The 18,456-nt window shown below is 32.6% G+C and overlaps 1 protein-coding gene across 1 annotated transcript in view; it reads left to right on the forward strand.

The window, feature by feature from the left end:
* Positions 1-7,171: 7,171 nt before the first annotated feature.
* LOC129226410 (neprilysin-2-like) overlaps positions 7,172-18,456 on the forward strand; it is a 90,475-nt gene continuing 79,190 nt past the window's right edge. The window contains exon 1 of the mRNA XM_054861009.1: positions 7,172-7,307. Coding sequence (XP_054716984.1) covers positions 7,249-7,307 — 59 coding nt within the window. The 5' untranslated portion in view covers positions 7,172-7,248. The remainder of the gene's footprint in view (positions 7,308-18,456) is intronic.

Here is an 18,456-nt window from a genome sequence, read left to right on the forward strand (position 1 = left end):
AATTTAATTATCACTAGTATTTCTTAATCCATTAAAAATAAATAAATAAATAAGTAAATAAAAGAAAATAACTCGATGAGCAAACAAACATTCAACTGAAAGTAAAAGTTTCCGAAAGTTCTTTTTCAACACATCAGTAATTTTTAGGAACAAAAAAATTAAATCGCGAAACGTTGCAGTCTAATTTCCGCTCAACTGATTAACAAGAGCCCGTTTTCGGAATGGAACTTTCTATTTTGATTGTCAACGACACGACAACAATCGTAAAGGGAATGAAGGTCAGATCGCATTTTAAAAAAAGATAGAAATAGTGCATGAAAAAAGCCGAATTCATCGAGTCAATCTTAGTGTTTTTTAAAGGTTAATTAATTATCTGTCGAACGGGGTTCATTTTATGATACCTTTAGAAAGGATTAACCCCATTGGACGAAAGATAGTAGGTGGCATACCCCATACCGCACTGGATGGAAGGGCTATGCATGCAAAGTAGAAAAATATGTTTCAATGAACGGAGAAAACATAAAATACAGTTTATGAGCGGTTAGTTGCTTGAATGCTAATAAATGTAGTCATGTTATTCTTGATGAATAATTAGAGTAATAGCAATAATAACATTGGGTTGTTTCCGAAATATTAAAAGTATTTTTTTCTGAAAGAGCATGCTTAAAAACACAGAATTTAACCATTTTTTTAAAATAATTTGACCAAGTTTAACATTTTTTAACAATTATTTTAATCGGTGCGCGGATTCAATGGGGTTGTTTCCTTCAGTCAAAAGTAGTACTTTTAGTCACTGAAATTGATAGAATAAGCAAAAAATAAATAAATAAATAAAATGAAATAAAATAAATAAAATAAAATAAAATAAATAAAAAAAATAAAAAATAAATAAATAACATGTAGCGAGAAAATCTCACATTTTCCCTACGCTTAATTTTTGATTAATTTTTTAAAATGTCCGATTTTGAAAATAAGACGTGGTCTTTATGACGTCACAAATGATGTATTTTGGCGCATCTGTCTACTGCGTTTCCTCGTTATGAAATCAAGAAGCGAATTAAACATTGCGCTCTGTGAATGGCATTTCATCATTTGCGATGTTATCGGCAAAAGCGTAAACAATGAAAGCGCTCCGATTAAAATATTTTTTAAAATATATTAAACTTAGTCAAATGATTCAAAAAATGGTCAGACACTGTTTTTAAGCATGCTCTTTCAGAAAAAAATACTTTTAAAATTTTGGAAACGACCCCATTAAATTTTTTACGCTTCTGCACATGACATCACAAGTGATGAAATGCTATTCACTGATGCCATTAGCGCAATATTTAATTCGCTTCTTTACTCACATGTACTGCAACGATATAGTTGATAGCAAGCGTAGAGCGCAATATATTTAATTCGCTTATTAATTATTATATTGTGGAAACGCGGTAGATAGCAAGCGTAAGCACATCACGCGTGATGTCATAAAGACCACGCCTTATTTCCAAAATCGGACAGTTAAAAAATTAATTAAAAATAAAACGATGGGAAAATGAAAGTTTTTTTTCTCACTTTTCTTTTTTGCCTATTTTATCAATTTCAGTGACTGAAAGTTGTACTTTTAACTGAAGGAAACAACCCAATTTGTAAAAACAAAAGTGCAAAACATTACAAGTATTACTTTCCAGGGGTCTCCAAACTTTTTGGCCAAAGGGCCATTTTTTAAAATTTCTCGAGACTCGCGCGGACCAATACCCAGGTAGAGGTAGTTCATCGCACAATATGTAGTCCAAAATCACAGGCAAATTTTTTTATTAGAACCAATTTGCATGCGTATATTATACTTTTAAACAATTACTACTATGGAATTCCAAGAAGTTAAGAAGAAGAGTTTCAAATTTTACATCAAATCGTCAGTTCTAATCCGCTAGGTGATTGATTAATCAGGATGGGAAGTAAAAGAATTTCGTCTCTTTGATTCAGAGTTAACATTCATTAATGACTTATCATTCAGTTTCAATTCGTTATTGTTCGTGAAAAAATTCAATTCACTACCTGATAAAAACATTTTACATAACCTTATTAAATTTGATATTGACTTAAGGATGTTTTCCAATATCTTTCTTCAGGAAGGGAGAATGTTGTACCTTGGGACGCTTGTACCTTGAGACACTGCTAATTTTTAAGAATCTGTATTTAGCAGCAATGTTTTTTATAATCTCTAATAGTAAAATTCACCACTAAATGATGTCATAGTAACAATCAGCATCAAAAGCATTAAATTAATGATTTTGTGAAAGAAAGAAAATTTCATTCTTCATTTTTATTTTATTTTCAAACCAAATTATTTACTTAGATAAGTAACTATCTTCAACTATAAGAACAAAAACAAACGTTGAAGAAATAAAAACAAAACCCAATAGAAAAATCTTACAAAATCAAATTATGTACCTGAATATAGGGAAAACTCGAAGTACCAAGGGACCGGCTGAAACGTTCGAGTTATTGGTAGTTCGAGTTATGGGAAGTTTACACAACAGTCTCAAGAGTTTGGAACCAAAGAAAACTTTGAGATAGAGGAATATTCGAGTTATAAGCTTCGAGTTATCGAGATCCGACTGTATTAGTATTGATAGAACTTGATGTGGAAATATGTGTTTCATACGCAGTTAACAGTTTGCGATGCGTTTCGATTTTACGAACTCTAGTTTTTATGAACTTTTTTTTTTTTTTGTAGTCCCATGGAATTCGTAAAATCAAGCGTCAACTGCATTTATTTACTCTTGTACTTTAAAATAAAAAAAAAAAAAAAAAAAAAAATGCATTTTTTTTAATAGCTCCAGTATCTTGATGTACACGTATTGAAGAGGGTGGAGGAGGTGAGGAGATATATAATTCTTCAGGAATTTACATTTTATTTTGATTGCAGACGATTTTAGCGGTGAGCAATGCAATATACTGGCGGAGTGATTCTGGATTCCGGATGAACAAATGGCAGAAAAATTATATTATTTTCTTCAGATTATTATGGTATTGTTTCATTTCTTTCTTTATCTTTTCTTTTTGACTTTCGGATACCTCAAAATCGGTTAATGTCTGAAACAAGTTGCGGTTATGTAAATCATTGAATAAATTTTTTAACGAGAACGTTTCGTAATCCCCCCCCCCCCCCCCCACTCCTTTTCATTGTGTCTCTTACCACGAAAATTTCTTTTCAACTGAAAAGTAGCGTAGGTGCCCTGATGCAATCAATATATTTCTTTGAAAGAAGTCAGCGTTGTTAAAAAGAGTTTATTTTTAAACTAAAATCAACCACAAATTGGCAGGAAGGCAAGATAAATGTAGGGTGGTTATTCAAGGAAAAATCAAGGGGCAAAATATTAAAATAACAGTAAAAATCCCTGATAAAAAAATCGCCAGGAATAAAATTTTCTCAATTATGTAACAAAAAATCCTGGCAGAAAAGATACTCCTGAAGGTTTGCTACGGGATGGCCAACATTTTGTGGTTTCACCATGTTTGTGATGAATACATATTCTTTCAGGAGAAAATTACTGTTTAGTGACACTGTAATTTAGACTCATGTCTACACGCGTCGTTACTCATACTTACCAAATTTCATTAATAACACATTGGGAGAAATAATACCTTGGAAAAAGAACTGAAGAAAAGAAAAGTTAAAAAAAAGAAAAAAGAAGAAGAAAAAGAAAAGGTTCTTACAGATGCCCCTTAAAAAAATTAATAATAAAAATAAAAAATAAATAAATAATAAAAAAAACGTGGTTGCAAGTTATACTTAATTAATTCAAAATATTTTTTAACGCATTCTTAATAAAGTGTGAAATTTTAGTATGCAAAGGAAATTTTGAGATCGATGTACGCCATGAAGATAAATTTTTAACCAGTCTCCGTAAAGAAAAAAACTTAATCATAAAATGAAAGAAATAGTAATTTGGAGAAATACAACCGGTAGTCACTTCACAAACACTATTAAAAGCAAGGTCGTTTAATGGAATAAACATTAAAGTTTGAATACATGAAATACACCGCCAGCTCAGTCAGTTACCACTTTGTTTGGCACTCTTGGCTTCCTTAAGAGGTTTTCCACCTCCAGCTCAGTCACTCCTATGCCGGGCTGATGAGTGCTAATGAGCACGAAACTGCAGTCCTCGGCTGGAACTGACTGAGCTGGCGGTGTGTTTCATACATTTCTGCTTTAACCCAGGCTACAGCGCGGTAACTTAATGAATTAAAGTTTGCTTTGGCGGCAAAACAATAGCTTCAAGCAAGTGCCTAATAAAACAGAACAAAAATATATTTGAATTTCTATTCAGAATGTTAATATTAACAATATCGAATGTATAATTATAAAAGGTTACGCTTACCTACAACTACACAGTTGATTATGAGATTTAATAACTGAGAATGTCACATTTACACTTCCAAAAACGAATTATTATTATTTTATTATTACTATTATTATATTACTATTGTCATTTTTTTTTCTTGTCGTCTGAAATCTGCTATTTCAATAACTTTAACTAAATGGAATTATAACTACGAATTACTAGAATGTTATTTATTGCGTTACATAAAAGAGGATGAAATTAACTTGTGTAACTTACTTGGAACAAATGACCTTAAAAGTAACCTATACTTACACAAGGAACAACTGAAGTTTTTCTTTTATTTAAGATAACTTTAATAAACTTAAAAACGAAAATATTACAAAATTTCTACAGAAAGAAGGAGGGAGAGAAAATGTGTCCCATTCCTTTCCACGACTTAGTCCAATTTAATATCAATAACATTTTAAAACACAATTGTATTTTTAAAAATGATAGCACTAAAGTTAGATCACATCAAAATGTACCTTAAAGTATAAGCAAAGGAACAATCAAATTATATATAGCACTCGGAATAACTAAAGATTAATGAATAATTTTTAACAAATAGGTGGTTTAGAAGGAAAGAAAAAGAAGGAATAGGGGAATGTGGGGCAAAGTCAGATAGTTAAGGTAACTTACTTTTCAAAATGAAAAAGTTAGAAATTTGTTCTGAAAATTACAGAAATAAAGAAGGAACAATATATTTTAGAATAAAACTCGCATTGAAACATTATTTTTTTATTTTTGGCAGTGTTTTAGAATGAGAATATCACAAAACGATTTTTTTTTTTGTATTTTTTTCCCCAGAATATTAGACAGCTTTTTAACACTAAGCTTAGTCAAATAACGTATCTTTAGTTATTCGACAGTCATTTTCCCTTTTGAAACTGTAAAAGAATTTTAAATTAAGTACATTATTACATTTTAAAAATGAATAAACTTACGTGATAAGTTTTTGATATTCGGTTGAAATCCGTTTTCAGGAGAAAACAAGCTAAACATGGAAAGAAAAAAAATCACCAAAATTAGTAATTAAATTGTATATTAATTATTACACCCTTAGAGAGAATAAGAAGTGAATACATACTTTTGTGCTCCAAAGTAACATTAAGGAAAAACAGAGTTATAAATGCACAAATTTACAACAAGTTGAAGACACGTGTTTCGGGGTTTCAAGGAACCACTTTTTTAATGCGAAAAAGTGTCAGCTCAAGGTTGCAAAGTCATTCAACAGAAACAACGGGGTGAAGCAAATCGACAGTTTAAGTAGTAAAAATAACAAAACAACAAAATATCGGCTCTTGCGCTTTAGGTTTCATGGTGTTTTGGTTTTCTTAGCACAAATATACAACTATACCTCATATTTGAAGCGAAAGAAAGAAAAAAAAAATGTTGACTACATTTTCCTACTTGTTGTTATACACAGTTACCTTGAAGTCTTAAGAGTCATAAACATCGGTAGAACACCACCTATGTCGTAACACAGGTCATAAACATCGGTAGAACATCACTTATGTCGTAATACAGGTCATAAACATCGGTAGAACACCACCTATATCGTAACACAGGTCATAAACATCGTTAGAACACTTGCTATGTCGTAACATAGGTCATAAACATCGATAGAACACCACCTATGTCGTAACACAGGTCATAAACATAGGTAGAACACCACCTATGTCGTAACACAGGTCATACACACCGATAGAACACCACCCATATCGTAACACAGGCGAATTCTGCGCCATGTTCTTGCAGATGTTTTGCCGCAAAACAAGTGTGAGAACATGGCCCAAAATTCAGCTGTGTGACGACATGGATGGTGTTTTATCGATGTTCATGTTTCTTAAGACTTCAAGGTAATTGTGTATTCAAACATTCACCCTCTACTGACATAATTTGAACAAAAAAAAAAAAAAAAGGAGGGTGTGCCTACTTTCAGACCATTCTGTTTTTAATTTTTTATATTTTTGATTACCTTCTGTTAAAAACGAAAGAATAAAAAAAATGATGGCAATTTTTTTCTTATTTGACATTGTTTATTTGTAACTTCTTGACATGTTTTTGCTTAACTTCTGTTTTAAAAAAATACACACACACACACAGAGATTTCTAATCTCGTCTAAATTGAAAATAGATGATGATGAAAATGTAAACATTTCATCAGCACGAGTTGCGTAAAACACATTGCTAGAAATCAACCGAAAACACTTTTCTTTTCCGCCAACTTTTCAAGAACAAACTTCCATGAACAAAGTTATTCTTCTCTTTTACCTGCAAAAACTTTGTTATGCAATTGTAGTCATTCATTTTTCGCTCCGAAAAGTGTGCGTAATGCCTCCGTAACTGCCCATCTTTCCGCGAAATTCCCGCGAAAAGTTTGTCGCACGAAAATTTTTTCTCCTAAAATTCACTTCCCAGCAAGTTGAACAATCTCTCGCCTTCCGACCGTCTTCCTGTTTTCAAGAAATCAAGCCTTAAAATTGACTATTGGTGAACAATTGAACCATTTTTTACCTGTCTTTAACTCTGTCAAACGCTCTTCCAAAAATAACTAAATTAACTTTTTCTACATAAAACTGTTTCGATTTCTTTTCTTTCACTTATTTGTCAGCAAACGATAATTTACGCATCTAGAGAGAGTGAAAGAAATGCTTACGGCTAAAGTCAACTAAGGGAATTGACCCTTTTTATGAAGTTTGTCTAAGTGGAAAATAGCGGGGTCGGGAGGTGGGGAGGGGTGAACAGGTTGGATAAGCACATGGCGGCAAGCATCGGGCAGACAGATTCGCGGCGGTCGCGCAGCAGTGAGGAAGTCAAGCGTTCCGTCCGCCGAAACATTACCCAGGGGAGCTATCGTTGACAACAAGCAATCATGTCCACCAACATGTGTCACAGTCAACTAACTCTGACTTCAGAGCCGGAAAAATTCAAGTGAGTTTGATTTTTTTATTTTTATTTATTTATTTTCAAATTTGTTGTTCACATTTTCCATTTAGTGTAAGTTTGGACTAAAGCATTTTTTTTAAATAATGATTTGTTCTTTGCAATTTTTAGAATTCAATTTTAGCTATATTTGTAATATATTGGAAGAAAAAAAAACTCACGTTTGCATAAATTCTTCTTTAAAATGTTTTTCTTCTTCGATAAAAACGGAACACACAATATTTTTAAATTCAATTTAAAAAAATCGATTTAAAAAAAAAAATATTACTTTTTTTTGATATGAAATCAGTTAAGGCTATTAAAGCATTATTTAATTTCTAAAAGCAGTTTTACATATTTTCTTGTCTATCATTTCTAATGAAGTGTCATTTGTCATTGTGTACTAAAGACTTTTTTTAATTTTAGATAAATCATTTATTCTCTTTCACTAAAGCCAAATAATATTTTTAAAAAAAGTCTTTTATAGCTCCCTCTTTAAATATCTGCCAAATATATTTAGCAAAAAAATTCATGTTAAAATAGCAAATTTTTCCTTCGATAAAAATGTAGTGCACAGCATTATTAATTTTTTTCTTATGAAAATGCTTAAAACAACTGATTGAAATTTGTTGTTTTACGTTTTTTCTTTCTGTGTAATATCAGCTAAGGTCCTTAAAGCAGTATACAAAGCTCAAAAGCAATTTTTCTTGTTATCCGTCTCTGTTTATGATGTGTTTTATGCACGAAACCTTTTCTGATCCATGAAAAATTATTTTTACGAACAAAACTGAAAGAAACGATTAAAAAAAAAGTTGAAGAATTTTATTTTTGTATAATTTTTTTGAGAGTGAGCGTCTCATTAATAAAACCATTTAGCTACTATTCTCACACTATTATCGATTTAATGTTTTTACAAAACACAACATTCCCATCAAATATTTTTCGTGCTGATAAAAATAGTAATTAATATATCTTATTTTCATTTTTAAAAACTGATAAAAATTTGTTGCCTTATATACATATTTTTTTCTCTTGAATATAAGTTTTATGATAGAGGATACATTAAAAATCATTATTTTATTCCTCAAATATTTTCCTGTCCTATCTTAAGGATCAGCGTGTGTCTTGTAAACGCATCCCTTGGTGAAAGAAAATCCACTTTCTTCATATAAAAATGAAGTTGACTTATTTATTGCATAATGATTTTATAGTTTAATTATATTTTGCAAAAAATAAGTTTTAAAAAAGGGCTAAATATGTTTAAAAACCCTATTTTTCGTTTCCTCATTATCATTAAATTGTTGTGCCCAACATGTTCTCGAAACTAAACATTCAAGAACAAACCGGCCGTCTAGTGTTACGTTTCTGTTGACCAGTGAACTGATACAAATTTAAAAAAATTTCATAGACCGGAGATTTTTTTTCTTTTCCTTAAAGAAAACTTAACTGGACATTAAAGCAGGGGTGCCCACAGGGGGGATTATGGCGCAAGTTGCGCCATTAAATTTTTTTGGGGGAATTTAAATTTTTTTATATTTATTTATTTAAATTCAATTATTGATTTATTTTAAAGTCGAATTATTTATTTAATTTTATTTTATTCTTTTCATATTTTATTTCATTGATTTATTAGTTGCTGTGTGCGTGTGTGTGTGTATGATATTGGTGCAGTACAGAACTTTCTAATAAAATAATAATAATAATTAAGAATAAATAAATTTAAAAATAAATAAATAAAGAGAAATATTTAAAAACAAATTAATAAAAATATTTTTTTTAAATAAATCAAATAAAAAAACTTAAAAATAAAAAAGAGAAAGATAGTTGAGAAAAATGGGGGGGGGGGGGATTTGCACTTTTGAACTTGGGGGGGATGGGCACCCCTGCATTAAAGGACTGTTTCATAAGTCCATTGTAAGAGTTTCAATGATATTTGACTTACAATAACATTTAACTGCACATGTAGGTAATCAGCATTGTAATTGCCATACATAAGTAAAAAAAACCTATGATCAAAATTACAGAAAACTCTGAAACGTCATTACAAAAGCACATAAAAACGTTATTAAAGAAAAACATTAATACAAGGACAGTTAAAAATTTCCGAGGACCGGCCAAAACTTGCCACGGTCCAGTGCCGGTCCGCTTGAGGTGGAGAATCTCTGATCTAGCGCATGCGCCATTAAAATAGTAGTCGAAGTCCAAAATCGTCTCTTTTCCGTTTTTATTTTCATTTATTTTTATCTCTTAGACATTTCAATCATGACTAGGAAAGATATCCCGGAGCAACTTTTGATCAGTCAGTTTTCCCCCCCTTCGCCACAGGAATTAGTAAATGGAAGGAGCAAGTCCAATCATTTGCTTAGCAAAAGCTGTGGCAGAGACCCCAAGTCACGTTACTCAACAACAAGTGGTTGACACGTTTTGTGTGAAACTTGCTAGAAAAAAACCTGATTTCATCAAATTCTTTGCTTTAAAATCTATCATCTGAATTGGGATCCTTGCTTCAAGAATCCCTCCATTCTCTCCACTCCCTCCATTTTATCTCTTCTCAATGGTCTTAGCCCTACAACTTTTACTGAAAGGAAGACCAGGTTTTAGGGTAACATCATCAGTAACAGACATGATTTAATACCTCGCTCTCACGTCAACTTAATTTTCTGACCCCTGTAATATATTTAGACTTTTAAAACTTTTTTTTTTCATGCAACTACATCTCATCTAACGTTTGGCTGTTTCTGGATCCTCTGAATTAGTTAATTCTATTTTTATTTGCTGAATTTCGAAAAAAGGCCCGACCCCCAATAACAGACACCAAAAATTCTGATGTAACAGATAAGATGAGGAAAGGATGAGTAATGGACTCAATTCCCATTTTCTCTTCAAAATGTGCAAAAAGTTTTTTATTTTTAGATCTGAAACCTCATTAAATTCAAATGAACACGAACCACCGGCAGACCTCGTGGTAACTGTTCATAACCTTCCACCACTGCCTTGTAAATGCCAACTGGCTTATTAAATTCACTTTGATCAACACTAGATGGTTGCACCGTATTTATGGGTCGCAGTAACAACAGTTTTACCCGCTAAAATTCTTATTATTTAAATCCATCTTACGACTGTCTGTTACTGGACTCTTGTCTGTTACTGATGTCGTCGCCGTCACCCTATCTCTCAACCAAGAATCAATGACAGTGATGAATAATTCCTCGTTCATAGCAACTTTTGCGGTTTTCATAGAAAAAGTAAAATGCAAAATTTTGTTTGGATCAAAAAAGCAAAAAAAAAAAAAAAAAAAAAACTTTTCGAATCTTCAAAATTAATTTGAATTCTGAAATTTTGAATTCTAATTATGTTTTTCGCAATCACGAGTTACGACAGGGTCCTACTCATTGGGTGCTATTGTTTCTAGAAACAGTTCCTGTCCCCTCCAGGCTACCCCTCCTCCTGGGCGGTTACGTGTGTATGTGTGTGTGTGTGTGTGTGTGAATATGTAGGCACGCGTGCGTGCATGTGTAGGCTTGTGTGTGTGCTTAGACCTGTGTGTATGCACGTAGGCGTGTGTGTATGTGTGTAAAGGCTTGTGTGTATGAGCGTGTGTGTGTGTCTGTGTGCGCGTGTGTGTGTATGAGCGCGCATCTGTGTAGGACATGGACGCCTCCGACCAGGAGAAGCGGATAGCTCAGGACCGGAGCAGCCGCGGCGCGCCGTCTGCAGAGGCCGGTGGGCGGTGGTGCTGGTGTCCCTGGTCCAAGCTGAAAAAGGAACCAGACGCCAAGGACGGTCAAAGGAAAGCAATAAGCAATCGTGATTGCTCAAAAAAAAGTGACCTTTTCAAAAATTACTTTTTTTTTAAAAATTCACATCAAATGAGAGATATACGAATTTGTTTGTTTCTTTTTTTAGGGGGGGGGGGCAACGCATAATATGATTTTACAATTGCGAGAGCGACAGCGGGAAAGCGGAACGAATAAGTTATTTGAGAGAAAAGTTCTTTTTTGTGTAGCTCTGCGTTTATAGCACGAGAGCTACATACAACGGGCGACAGACGAAGTGTGTTTCGTGTTTTTTGTTTTGGTGCACAGGCCTTTTAATAATGAAAACTGCCTTTTTCGAGAACTTCAATCAGCGACGGCCTTGTATATACCAGTGGCTTACCTAGCATGGGTGACACCTGGGGCGATAATTTGTGGTGTCATTACCCCCCACCTCCACACACACTAGAAACGCAAAATAAATAAAAAAATAAAAGATTTTAATGATCTACGTAAATATGAAGACATGAATTTCATATAATTTTCAGAAACAACAACATTTGTGTTTTTACGAAATTTTAAGTGGACTAATGTACAATTACAAATAAAAACTACGAACGCTTTTTATACAACTTGTCCTAAACGCATGTGTGCAGGGCTGTCCAGAGGTCAAACAATAAGGGGGTTAATGAAATTGATGGCCTCTTAATTATTTCAAACGTATCTCAAACACAGGGAAAGCTATGGGGTTCAGTTTTTTGGTTTAAGCTCAAATCTCTAAAATGAACCTAATCTTGAGTATAATTTTCACTTTAAGATGCGGAATGGGAAAGAGGGGATCCGAGGCTCTCCCCCCAGAAATTTTTTTCAAATTTGTAGTCTTAAAATGCACTTTAGCTTTATATTTTTCAGAAACTTGCAATTTAACTTTGGGTGCCAACCCTCAGACGCTTGACACCCGGAGTGGACTCCTTCACCCCTCCGTAGTGACGCCACTGCATAAACACACATTGAACAGGAACCGTGGACAACTCCAATCTGACAACTAAATGATTTAAAACAAATAACAACCTCAACTCATTCTCTGTCTCAAACTAAAGACTGCAATGCTTTGATTAGAAGCTGTGGGACTGTCAGTTTCCAAGCTAAATGCAAAACTGTTAGTGATGAAAGCAAGCACTTATGCGCACTTCGAATTTTCCCCATTCGTCTCCGAAATTTAGCGATAAGAGAAAATCCTTAAAGCTTTGGTTGAGAAGTATTAACAGATTTTAAAGAATTAGTTTCAGAATTTTCATTAAACATGATTATATTTATTTAATAGTTCATTTTATTTCACTTAAAAAAATAGTAATCAAGTTTAAAATATTTTTTGAAACATTCTGCTATCTACAGAAAACGCCTAATGGATGCCCGAATAGGGGAAAAAAGGGAATCCACAGTAAAGTCTACGTTACAACATGTTGTTGCGAAATGCAGCAGAAATGTATTTGCAGTGTATTTACAGCAATGTATTTGCTATAAACTACAAGCACGTGCGCATGTTTTGCTTTTCAATTCCACAAATGTCAACCAACCATCAAAATGACGTCATACGCTATTAAAGCTGTTAATACATCATTTCCAGAAGTGCTGTTTTTTATAGTCGTTAAGAATAGCCCATTGAAGCTTTGACATCGTCCGGAGGTAACGTGGGAAGCTTTATAACATCTAATTCGAAAAAAAGAAGTCAAAATTGAAAATGATTTTCATTTTGAAACGAGAGTTTTCAGTCGTGCATTGGGAAACATTTGTTATTAATGATGAATTTTTATCTTAAGTGAAGTTGAAAATTGTATTTTTTTTGAAGGGGTAGAGAGGGGGGGGGGGAGATTTATGCATTTTAAGAAAACTTGCGTTATTCTTAAAGTATAAAAAAGATGCTGTGACAGAAAAATTTCCTTTATTTTTAAAAAACGTAACTTAGTTTGTAATTTATCCATTTTTTAATACATACTGAAAGAAACACAATGAGTAGAAGTACACTGCTAGGGTGTAATGCGGATCAGGCTGGATAACATTAAAATGAAAAGTAAAAAAAAAGCATCATACACTAGCAACATTTGACATTTTTTACTTTATCGTTAGATGAAGTCCGGTACACTTAAGTTTAACTATGTAGAAATTTTCTTCGTTGAGTAAAACTTGACTTAAAGATTTAATTGTGTAGAATACATTTGTTTGAGTAGTTCTGAAACAAGACAAAGTGAAAAATTATCTTGTGAATCGAGGTATAACATTATACTTAACTTTATTTGAAGTAGAAGTTCGTAATGTTCAGTTAGCTTGTAATTACTGTATACAGAGATAGCTTAAAATCATGTGCAGCACGATTCCACTGAAAAATGGAGATTATCACAAAAATCTTCACTGAGGTTGAGTATCAAAGGAGTGTAGTGTTTAATTTCAAAAAATTAAAAAAAAAAAGAATGGGGGGGGGGGGAGGAGGGCAAAGCCTTAACAATTTTACACATCAAAGGGAAATTAATTTTCATTGTCGCAATTTGTATAAAACCAGCATTACAGTATTTCCAGTTTGGCACATTATAGTTGCACCTCATCACGAAATTTTAGTTTAACGACTGGTAAATGAAATTTTCATCTGACAAAGAAGCAGCATCTGTTTCATTTATACGTTCTATTTATTTTTACTTTGAACCCAAGTGCGCACAACGTATTCCATGATCACATTATAGAAACAGCGTGACCATAAATTTTAAGCCTCTTCATCTATATTCGGAAATAAAATGCTTGCTTCTTACGTATGAGACAAAATGGTGAAAGAATCAAAGAACGAATAAGACAGCAGGGTGAGGAGGGCCTAAAATTTATCTGCGACGAACATAATTTCTTAAGAATGGATCCTAAATCTTTTGAATTTGCTAGACATCTACGTAGATGCCATTAGTGCATAAAGTAAACGGGATTTATGTAACTTTTTCAACGTTAAAAGACTATACCACACACGGAACTGAATTCATAAGCACTTTTGAACTGGAGATCTTTCACGATTCATAATATATCACCAACAGCTAACAGCATAGTACCGGATATTCACAATTGCCCACCTTGTGCTGACATTATGGAACAGGATGGCTAGTTTAAATTTACATACAACACAGGCTTAAATTTCAGAATTTTGAGCAGTTGAAAGTGTATATAGAGAGCTCGGCTAAAAGTCGTTCAGCAGAATATTGTTAGAGCAGGTTTTGTTTCTGAGAGGATTTTATCGAGAGACGAGGCTTGAATTTGCGGGGCAGTGGTGGATATGTCGACATTAAAGTTGAATTCAGAGTAAGATTTTTTTTCATGCATACCATTTTACTCAGGTAATGATTTCTGCATACATTACTAGGTACATATTATATATGTACTTGCATTACGCGAATATATAGAACGTTCATGTTGAGGAATTTCAAAGAAATGCGATTAAGTTGCTTTTACTATTGAGTAATTAAAAACGTTTTTTGGTCACTCAAGAAAATGAGGAATTAAAACTAACAACAAGCAGAAGGTAAAAAAGAAATAAATTGTACAAATAAAAATGTTAAAGTAACTTTTTAAAGATTATAAGTAATTAAACTAATAAAACGTGCGCACATATTTTCGAACATCGAATATGCTCTTATCCAATGGATAAGTTTAAAATATTTAAACACAATGAAAAAAAAAAAAAGTAAAAAGGCTGAAGACTGTCATTTTTGTTCAAAATTTAAATTGGTCAATCCGCTAGGTCCAGGTCGTTGAATTAGGCAATAATAACGGTAGCTTCAAGATTTGCATTAGTGCAATTGGTTTGTGGCTATTTTAATTTACTTATCGCTATTGCAAACTGAAAAATTTGACTATTGACCAAACTCAACAGTTCCAAATTTTAAGCTCTAATGCTTCCATATATCTTTAGATATTGCCAATTGCATAAAGCAATTTTTTAATTGCCGCCAAGGTAGAAAGTTCACAAGAAGCCAAACCAGGGACGTGCTTTTAACGGAAAAGTACCATGCAGTAAAAACACGAACTTGATGGAAGCGAGCGAAAAATGCTTGAAGTGACATTGGGAAGCTGTTTTAAAACTTTGTTATTCAAAAAATTTGAATTACGGTAAAAAGGGGGAGGTCTGCAAAGCTGACCGCCTCACTTAAGTTTCGAAAACATCTTGACAATATGCTCAAGGAAAAGTGCCAAACCCTAATAAGTTTTCGCTCGTCTTTTCGCTTAGTGAAAAAATAATCACGAAGTTTATATATTGTAGCATTGTAATGGAAATTGAGGCCGATCTTCTTTCTTTCTATGCATGAGTAAAATCTTTCAATTTATTCCTAATAGCATTAAGTGCTTTTTTCTTCTCACTGACCAAAGCATTTAAGTCGGCACATTTCCCTATGGATGTGCTCATAATGTGTGAAAAATATAGACAACAAAACACATTTTGCCTCAGTTTATCCTTCCTTCTGCCATTTTTTGTTCTTTGTTTTGATTTCTTGCATTTATTTGTTCTGTGAAATCGCACGAAAAGCATTGACCTATTAACGTATCCACGAGCAGCTTGCAGACAGGCACAATGCATCGTATAAAAAATGGCAAAATTATTCATTTGACTACTATGGGCATGATTTTGATGCTAAATCTATGACCAGCGCAAAATACACGACAAAAATATTTGTTTGTTTGTTTGCTTTTTTTCTTTAATTTCACAAATATGCATTTCTATTGTTGACGCGTGATAACAACTGATTTCAAGGACTTCATACAATATCGGTCAGTATGTCTTATTTATTTTTTGTAGCAGAACTAGCTGGAACCTGCCCAACATGTGAACCTATAAATTTCTTAAAAGAATTAAAATTTTAGTACTTATTATAATTATTATTCGTAAAATACGAAAATAAATAAAAATGTTTACCTAAGAAACTAATAGCACACGTTTAATATACTTCAAAACTAAATTTTTTCCCAAATGTGATTACTAAAATTTTTGTTAATTAAGTACATTTTAATTTATGTAATACTACGATATGATATTTGCTATGCATTTCATTAAGTTTGAAACTTCAACTATTACTTCACTTTTTTCTGCATTTTTCTAGAACCCTAATTTTAATGTCTCTTTTCTTTTCTTACTATTTTTTTATAAATGAAAAATTAAGAGGTGATTTGAGGCGTTAGGGTGTTCATTATTACATGTTTTTTAATTTATTGCTCTTTCTTTTGTCTTTCAAAAAAATAACATGAAGTCCTCAGAAGCTCCTATAAAGCCTAAGCGTTCGAAGGGTTACAGCCAGGAAGAAATTAGTGACCAACAAAAAATGATTCTTTGTGAAAAGTTAGTTGATTCTCTCGCGCTGCTTTCGTTTCCAGTTTTTTCCATTTGAAAAATTGCTTTGATGTAAAAACTAAACTTTTTTATTCTAAAAAAATATACCTGCGTCTCTACTACTTAATACAATGCACATATAAACAGAAACAAGCAACGATAAAATTTAAAAAAAACCGACTGAATCGCAACTGTCGAATCAAGAGGGAAAATTGAAAATCCTTTTAAAAGCCTTACATTGTTAAAAATCAATGTCAAGTATTTCATTTGCTATTAAATAGAAACTGGCAGCAGATAAAAATTTTAAATCATTGCGTTTTATTTCCTTGTCGGCCAACAATGAATTCGGTTAACAATCGCGTGAATAAAGGCTTAGCCATTATTAAAATCTGCTTTAAGGAAACGTCATAGTTCGAATTCTATGAAACATGGAAGTTCCAAACACATTCTAAAAAAAATTCTCTTTTATTTTGGTATTACATTTTAAAAATGTTAACTATGTTTTCCCTGCAAAAATCGCGAAAAACCTCTTAGAGGTTTTTAATTAATATCTTCGTTAATTAATGTCATCCAAAGACGCAACCTAGCTAAGAAAAAATTCGATCAACTCTTTAAAATCGGTCCATCCGTTTAGGCGCTAGAATGTCACAGAGAGACACACAGATAAACAGATACACAGACACGTCAAACTTAAAACCCCCTTCTTTTGTGTGTCGGGAGTTAAAAAAGAAGATGAAAGAAAAAAGAAGTAAAATATACTACCGATTATCCGGCCTAATCACCGAGAATGGTGACACAGAAATCCGTGTTCCTTTTCGCATTCTCTTTTCTCCTATTTATATTCCTTAAATTTAACTAAAGCTTCTTATTCTTATACTTTAAACATTTGTTTCTTTTCTTTTCACGAAGCGTTGGGTTTTTTACGTGAAACTTTTCTACACAAACCAAAAGAACGCACGGATAAACCGTAAGCCGAAGGAATCGTGCACGGATAATCAGAAGTATATATACTGCAGTAAAAAATATGCAGCATTAGATTCAGCATCAAAAGGTAAAAATGCATTAGATTTAGCAAAACTCATAATTTTTAAAAAGGAACTAAACTGAATAATTTTATAGCTATTGAAAACAAAGTTGAAATTGAGGAAAAAATTTAATTTTTTAAAGTTATTTGAGCATTGCCATAAACTTAACAATATTCAAATTGTATTGCTTATGACTGGATATTCTCCATGAAAAATTCAAATATCCTACTATTAACTTGTAACCCATTGAGGATCATAAGCTTTGAAGTATACTATGAAAATTTGAGATATTAAAAAATAAAATAAAAAAATTAATTACAGTATATTTTTTAAACTGTAACTTTTTCTCTTTTATGTTAAAATTACAATATTGATGTCTCAGTGGTTTACCCTACTTTTCGCTCGACATTTAAAATTTTCTCCCCTGTTAAATCTATCAAAAGGTAAAATTGAAACTGAAAAACAGGGGAAGGAAATTTCGTGCTGGCTAAAAGTGGGAGACGCCGTCTCAATAAGATGGAAAAAATATAATCCATCTGTCATCCATTGGGGGGGGGGGGGGTGACACCCAACTTGAAATTGCAAGTTTTTGAAAAATATAAAGCTAAAATGCATTTTAAGACTACAAATTTACAAATTTTCTCGGGGGTGGGGGTGTCATCCATGTTAGATACGCCACTGTAAAATAAATTTTGAATTTGGGGGATACATATGTCCTTGGCACTTTCATGGTTGATTCTTCCAACGCGGATTTTTGTTGTAATTTGAAAATGACTTAATTGCGGACTTGAAACTTCACTATTTTCATTTTGATCTTGAATTAATGAATCCCAGTATGACACTGAGGATATGCTAACTTTTTACCCTTAACATATATATAAAAACCAAAACACTACTTTCGTTCATGAGAATTTGTGGCAAGCATGGTCTTATTTAAAAAGAGAAAGAGATATATATAATGTAATTTTAGTCTTGTTAATTGGCACTACCGCCTTGTACTAGCTTCAGTCTACTCTACAACACAG

Source organism: Uloborus diversus, chromosome 7, assembly GCF_026930045.1.
Source record: "Uloborus diversus isolate 005 chromosome 7, Udiv.v.3.1, whole genome shotgun sequence".
Lineage (NCBI taxonomy): Eukaryota > Metazoa > Arthropoda > Arachnida > Araneae > Uloboridae > Uloborus > Uloborus diversus.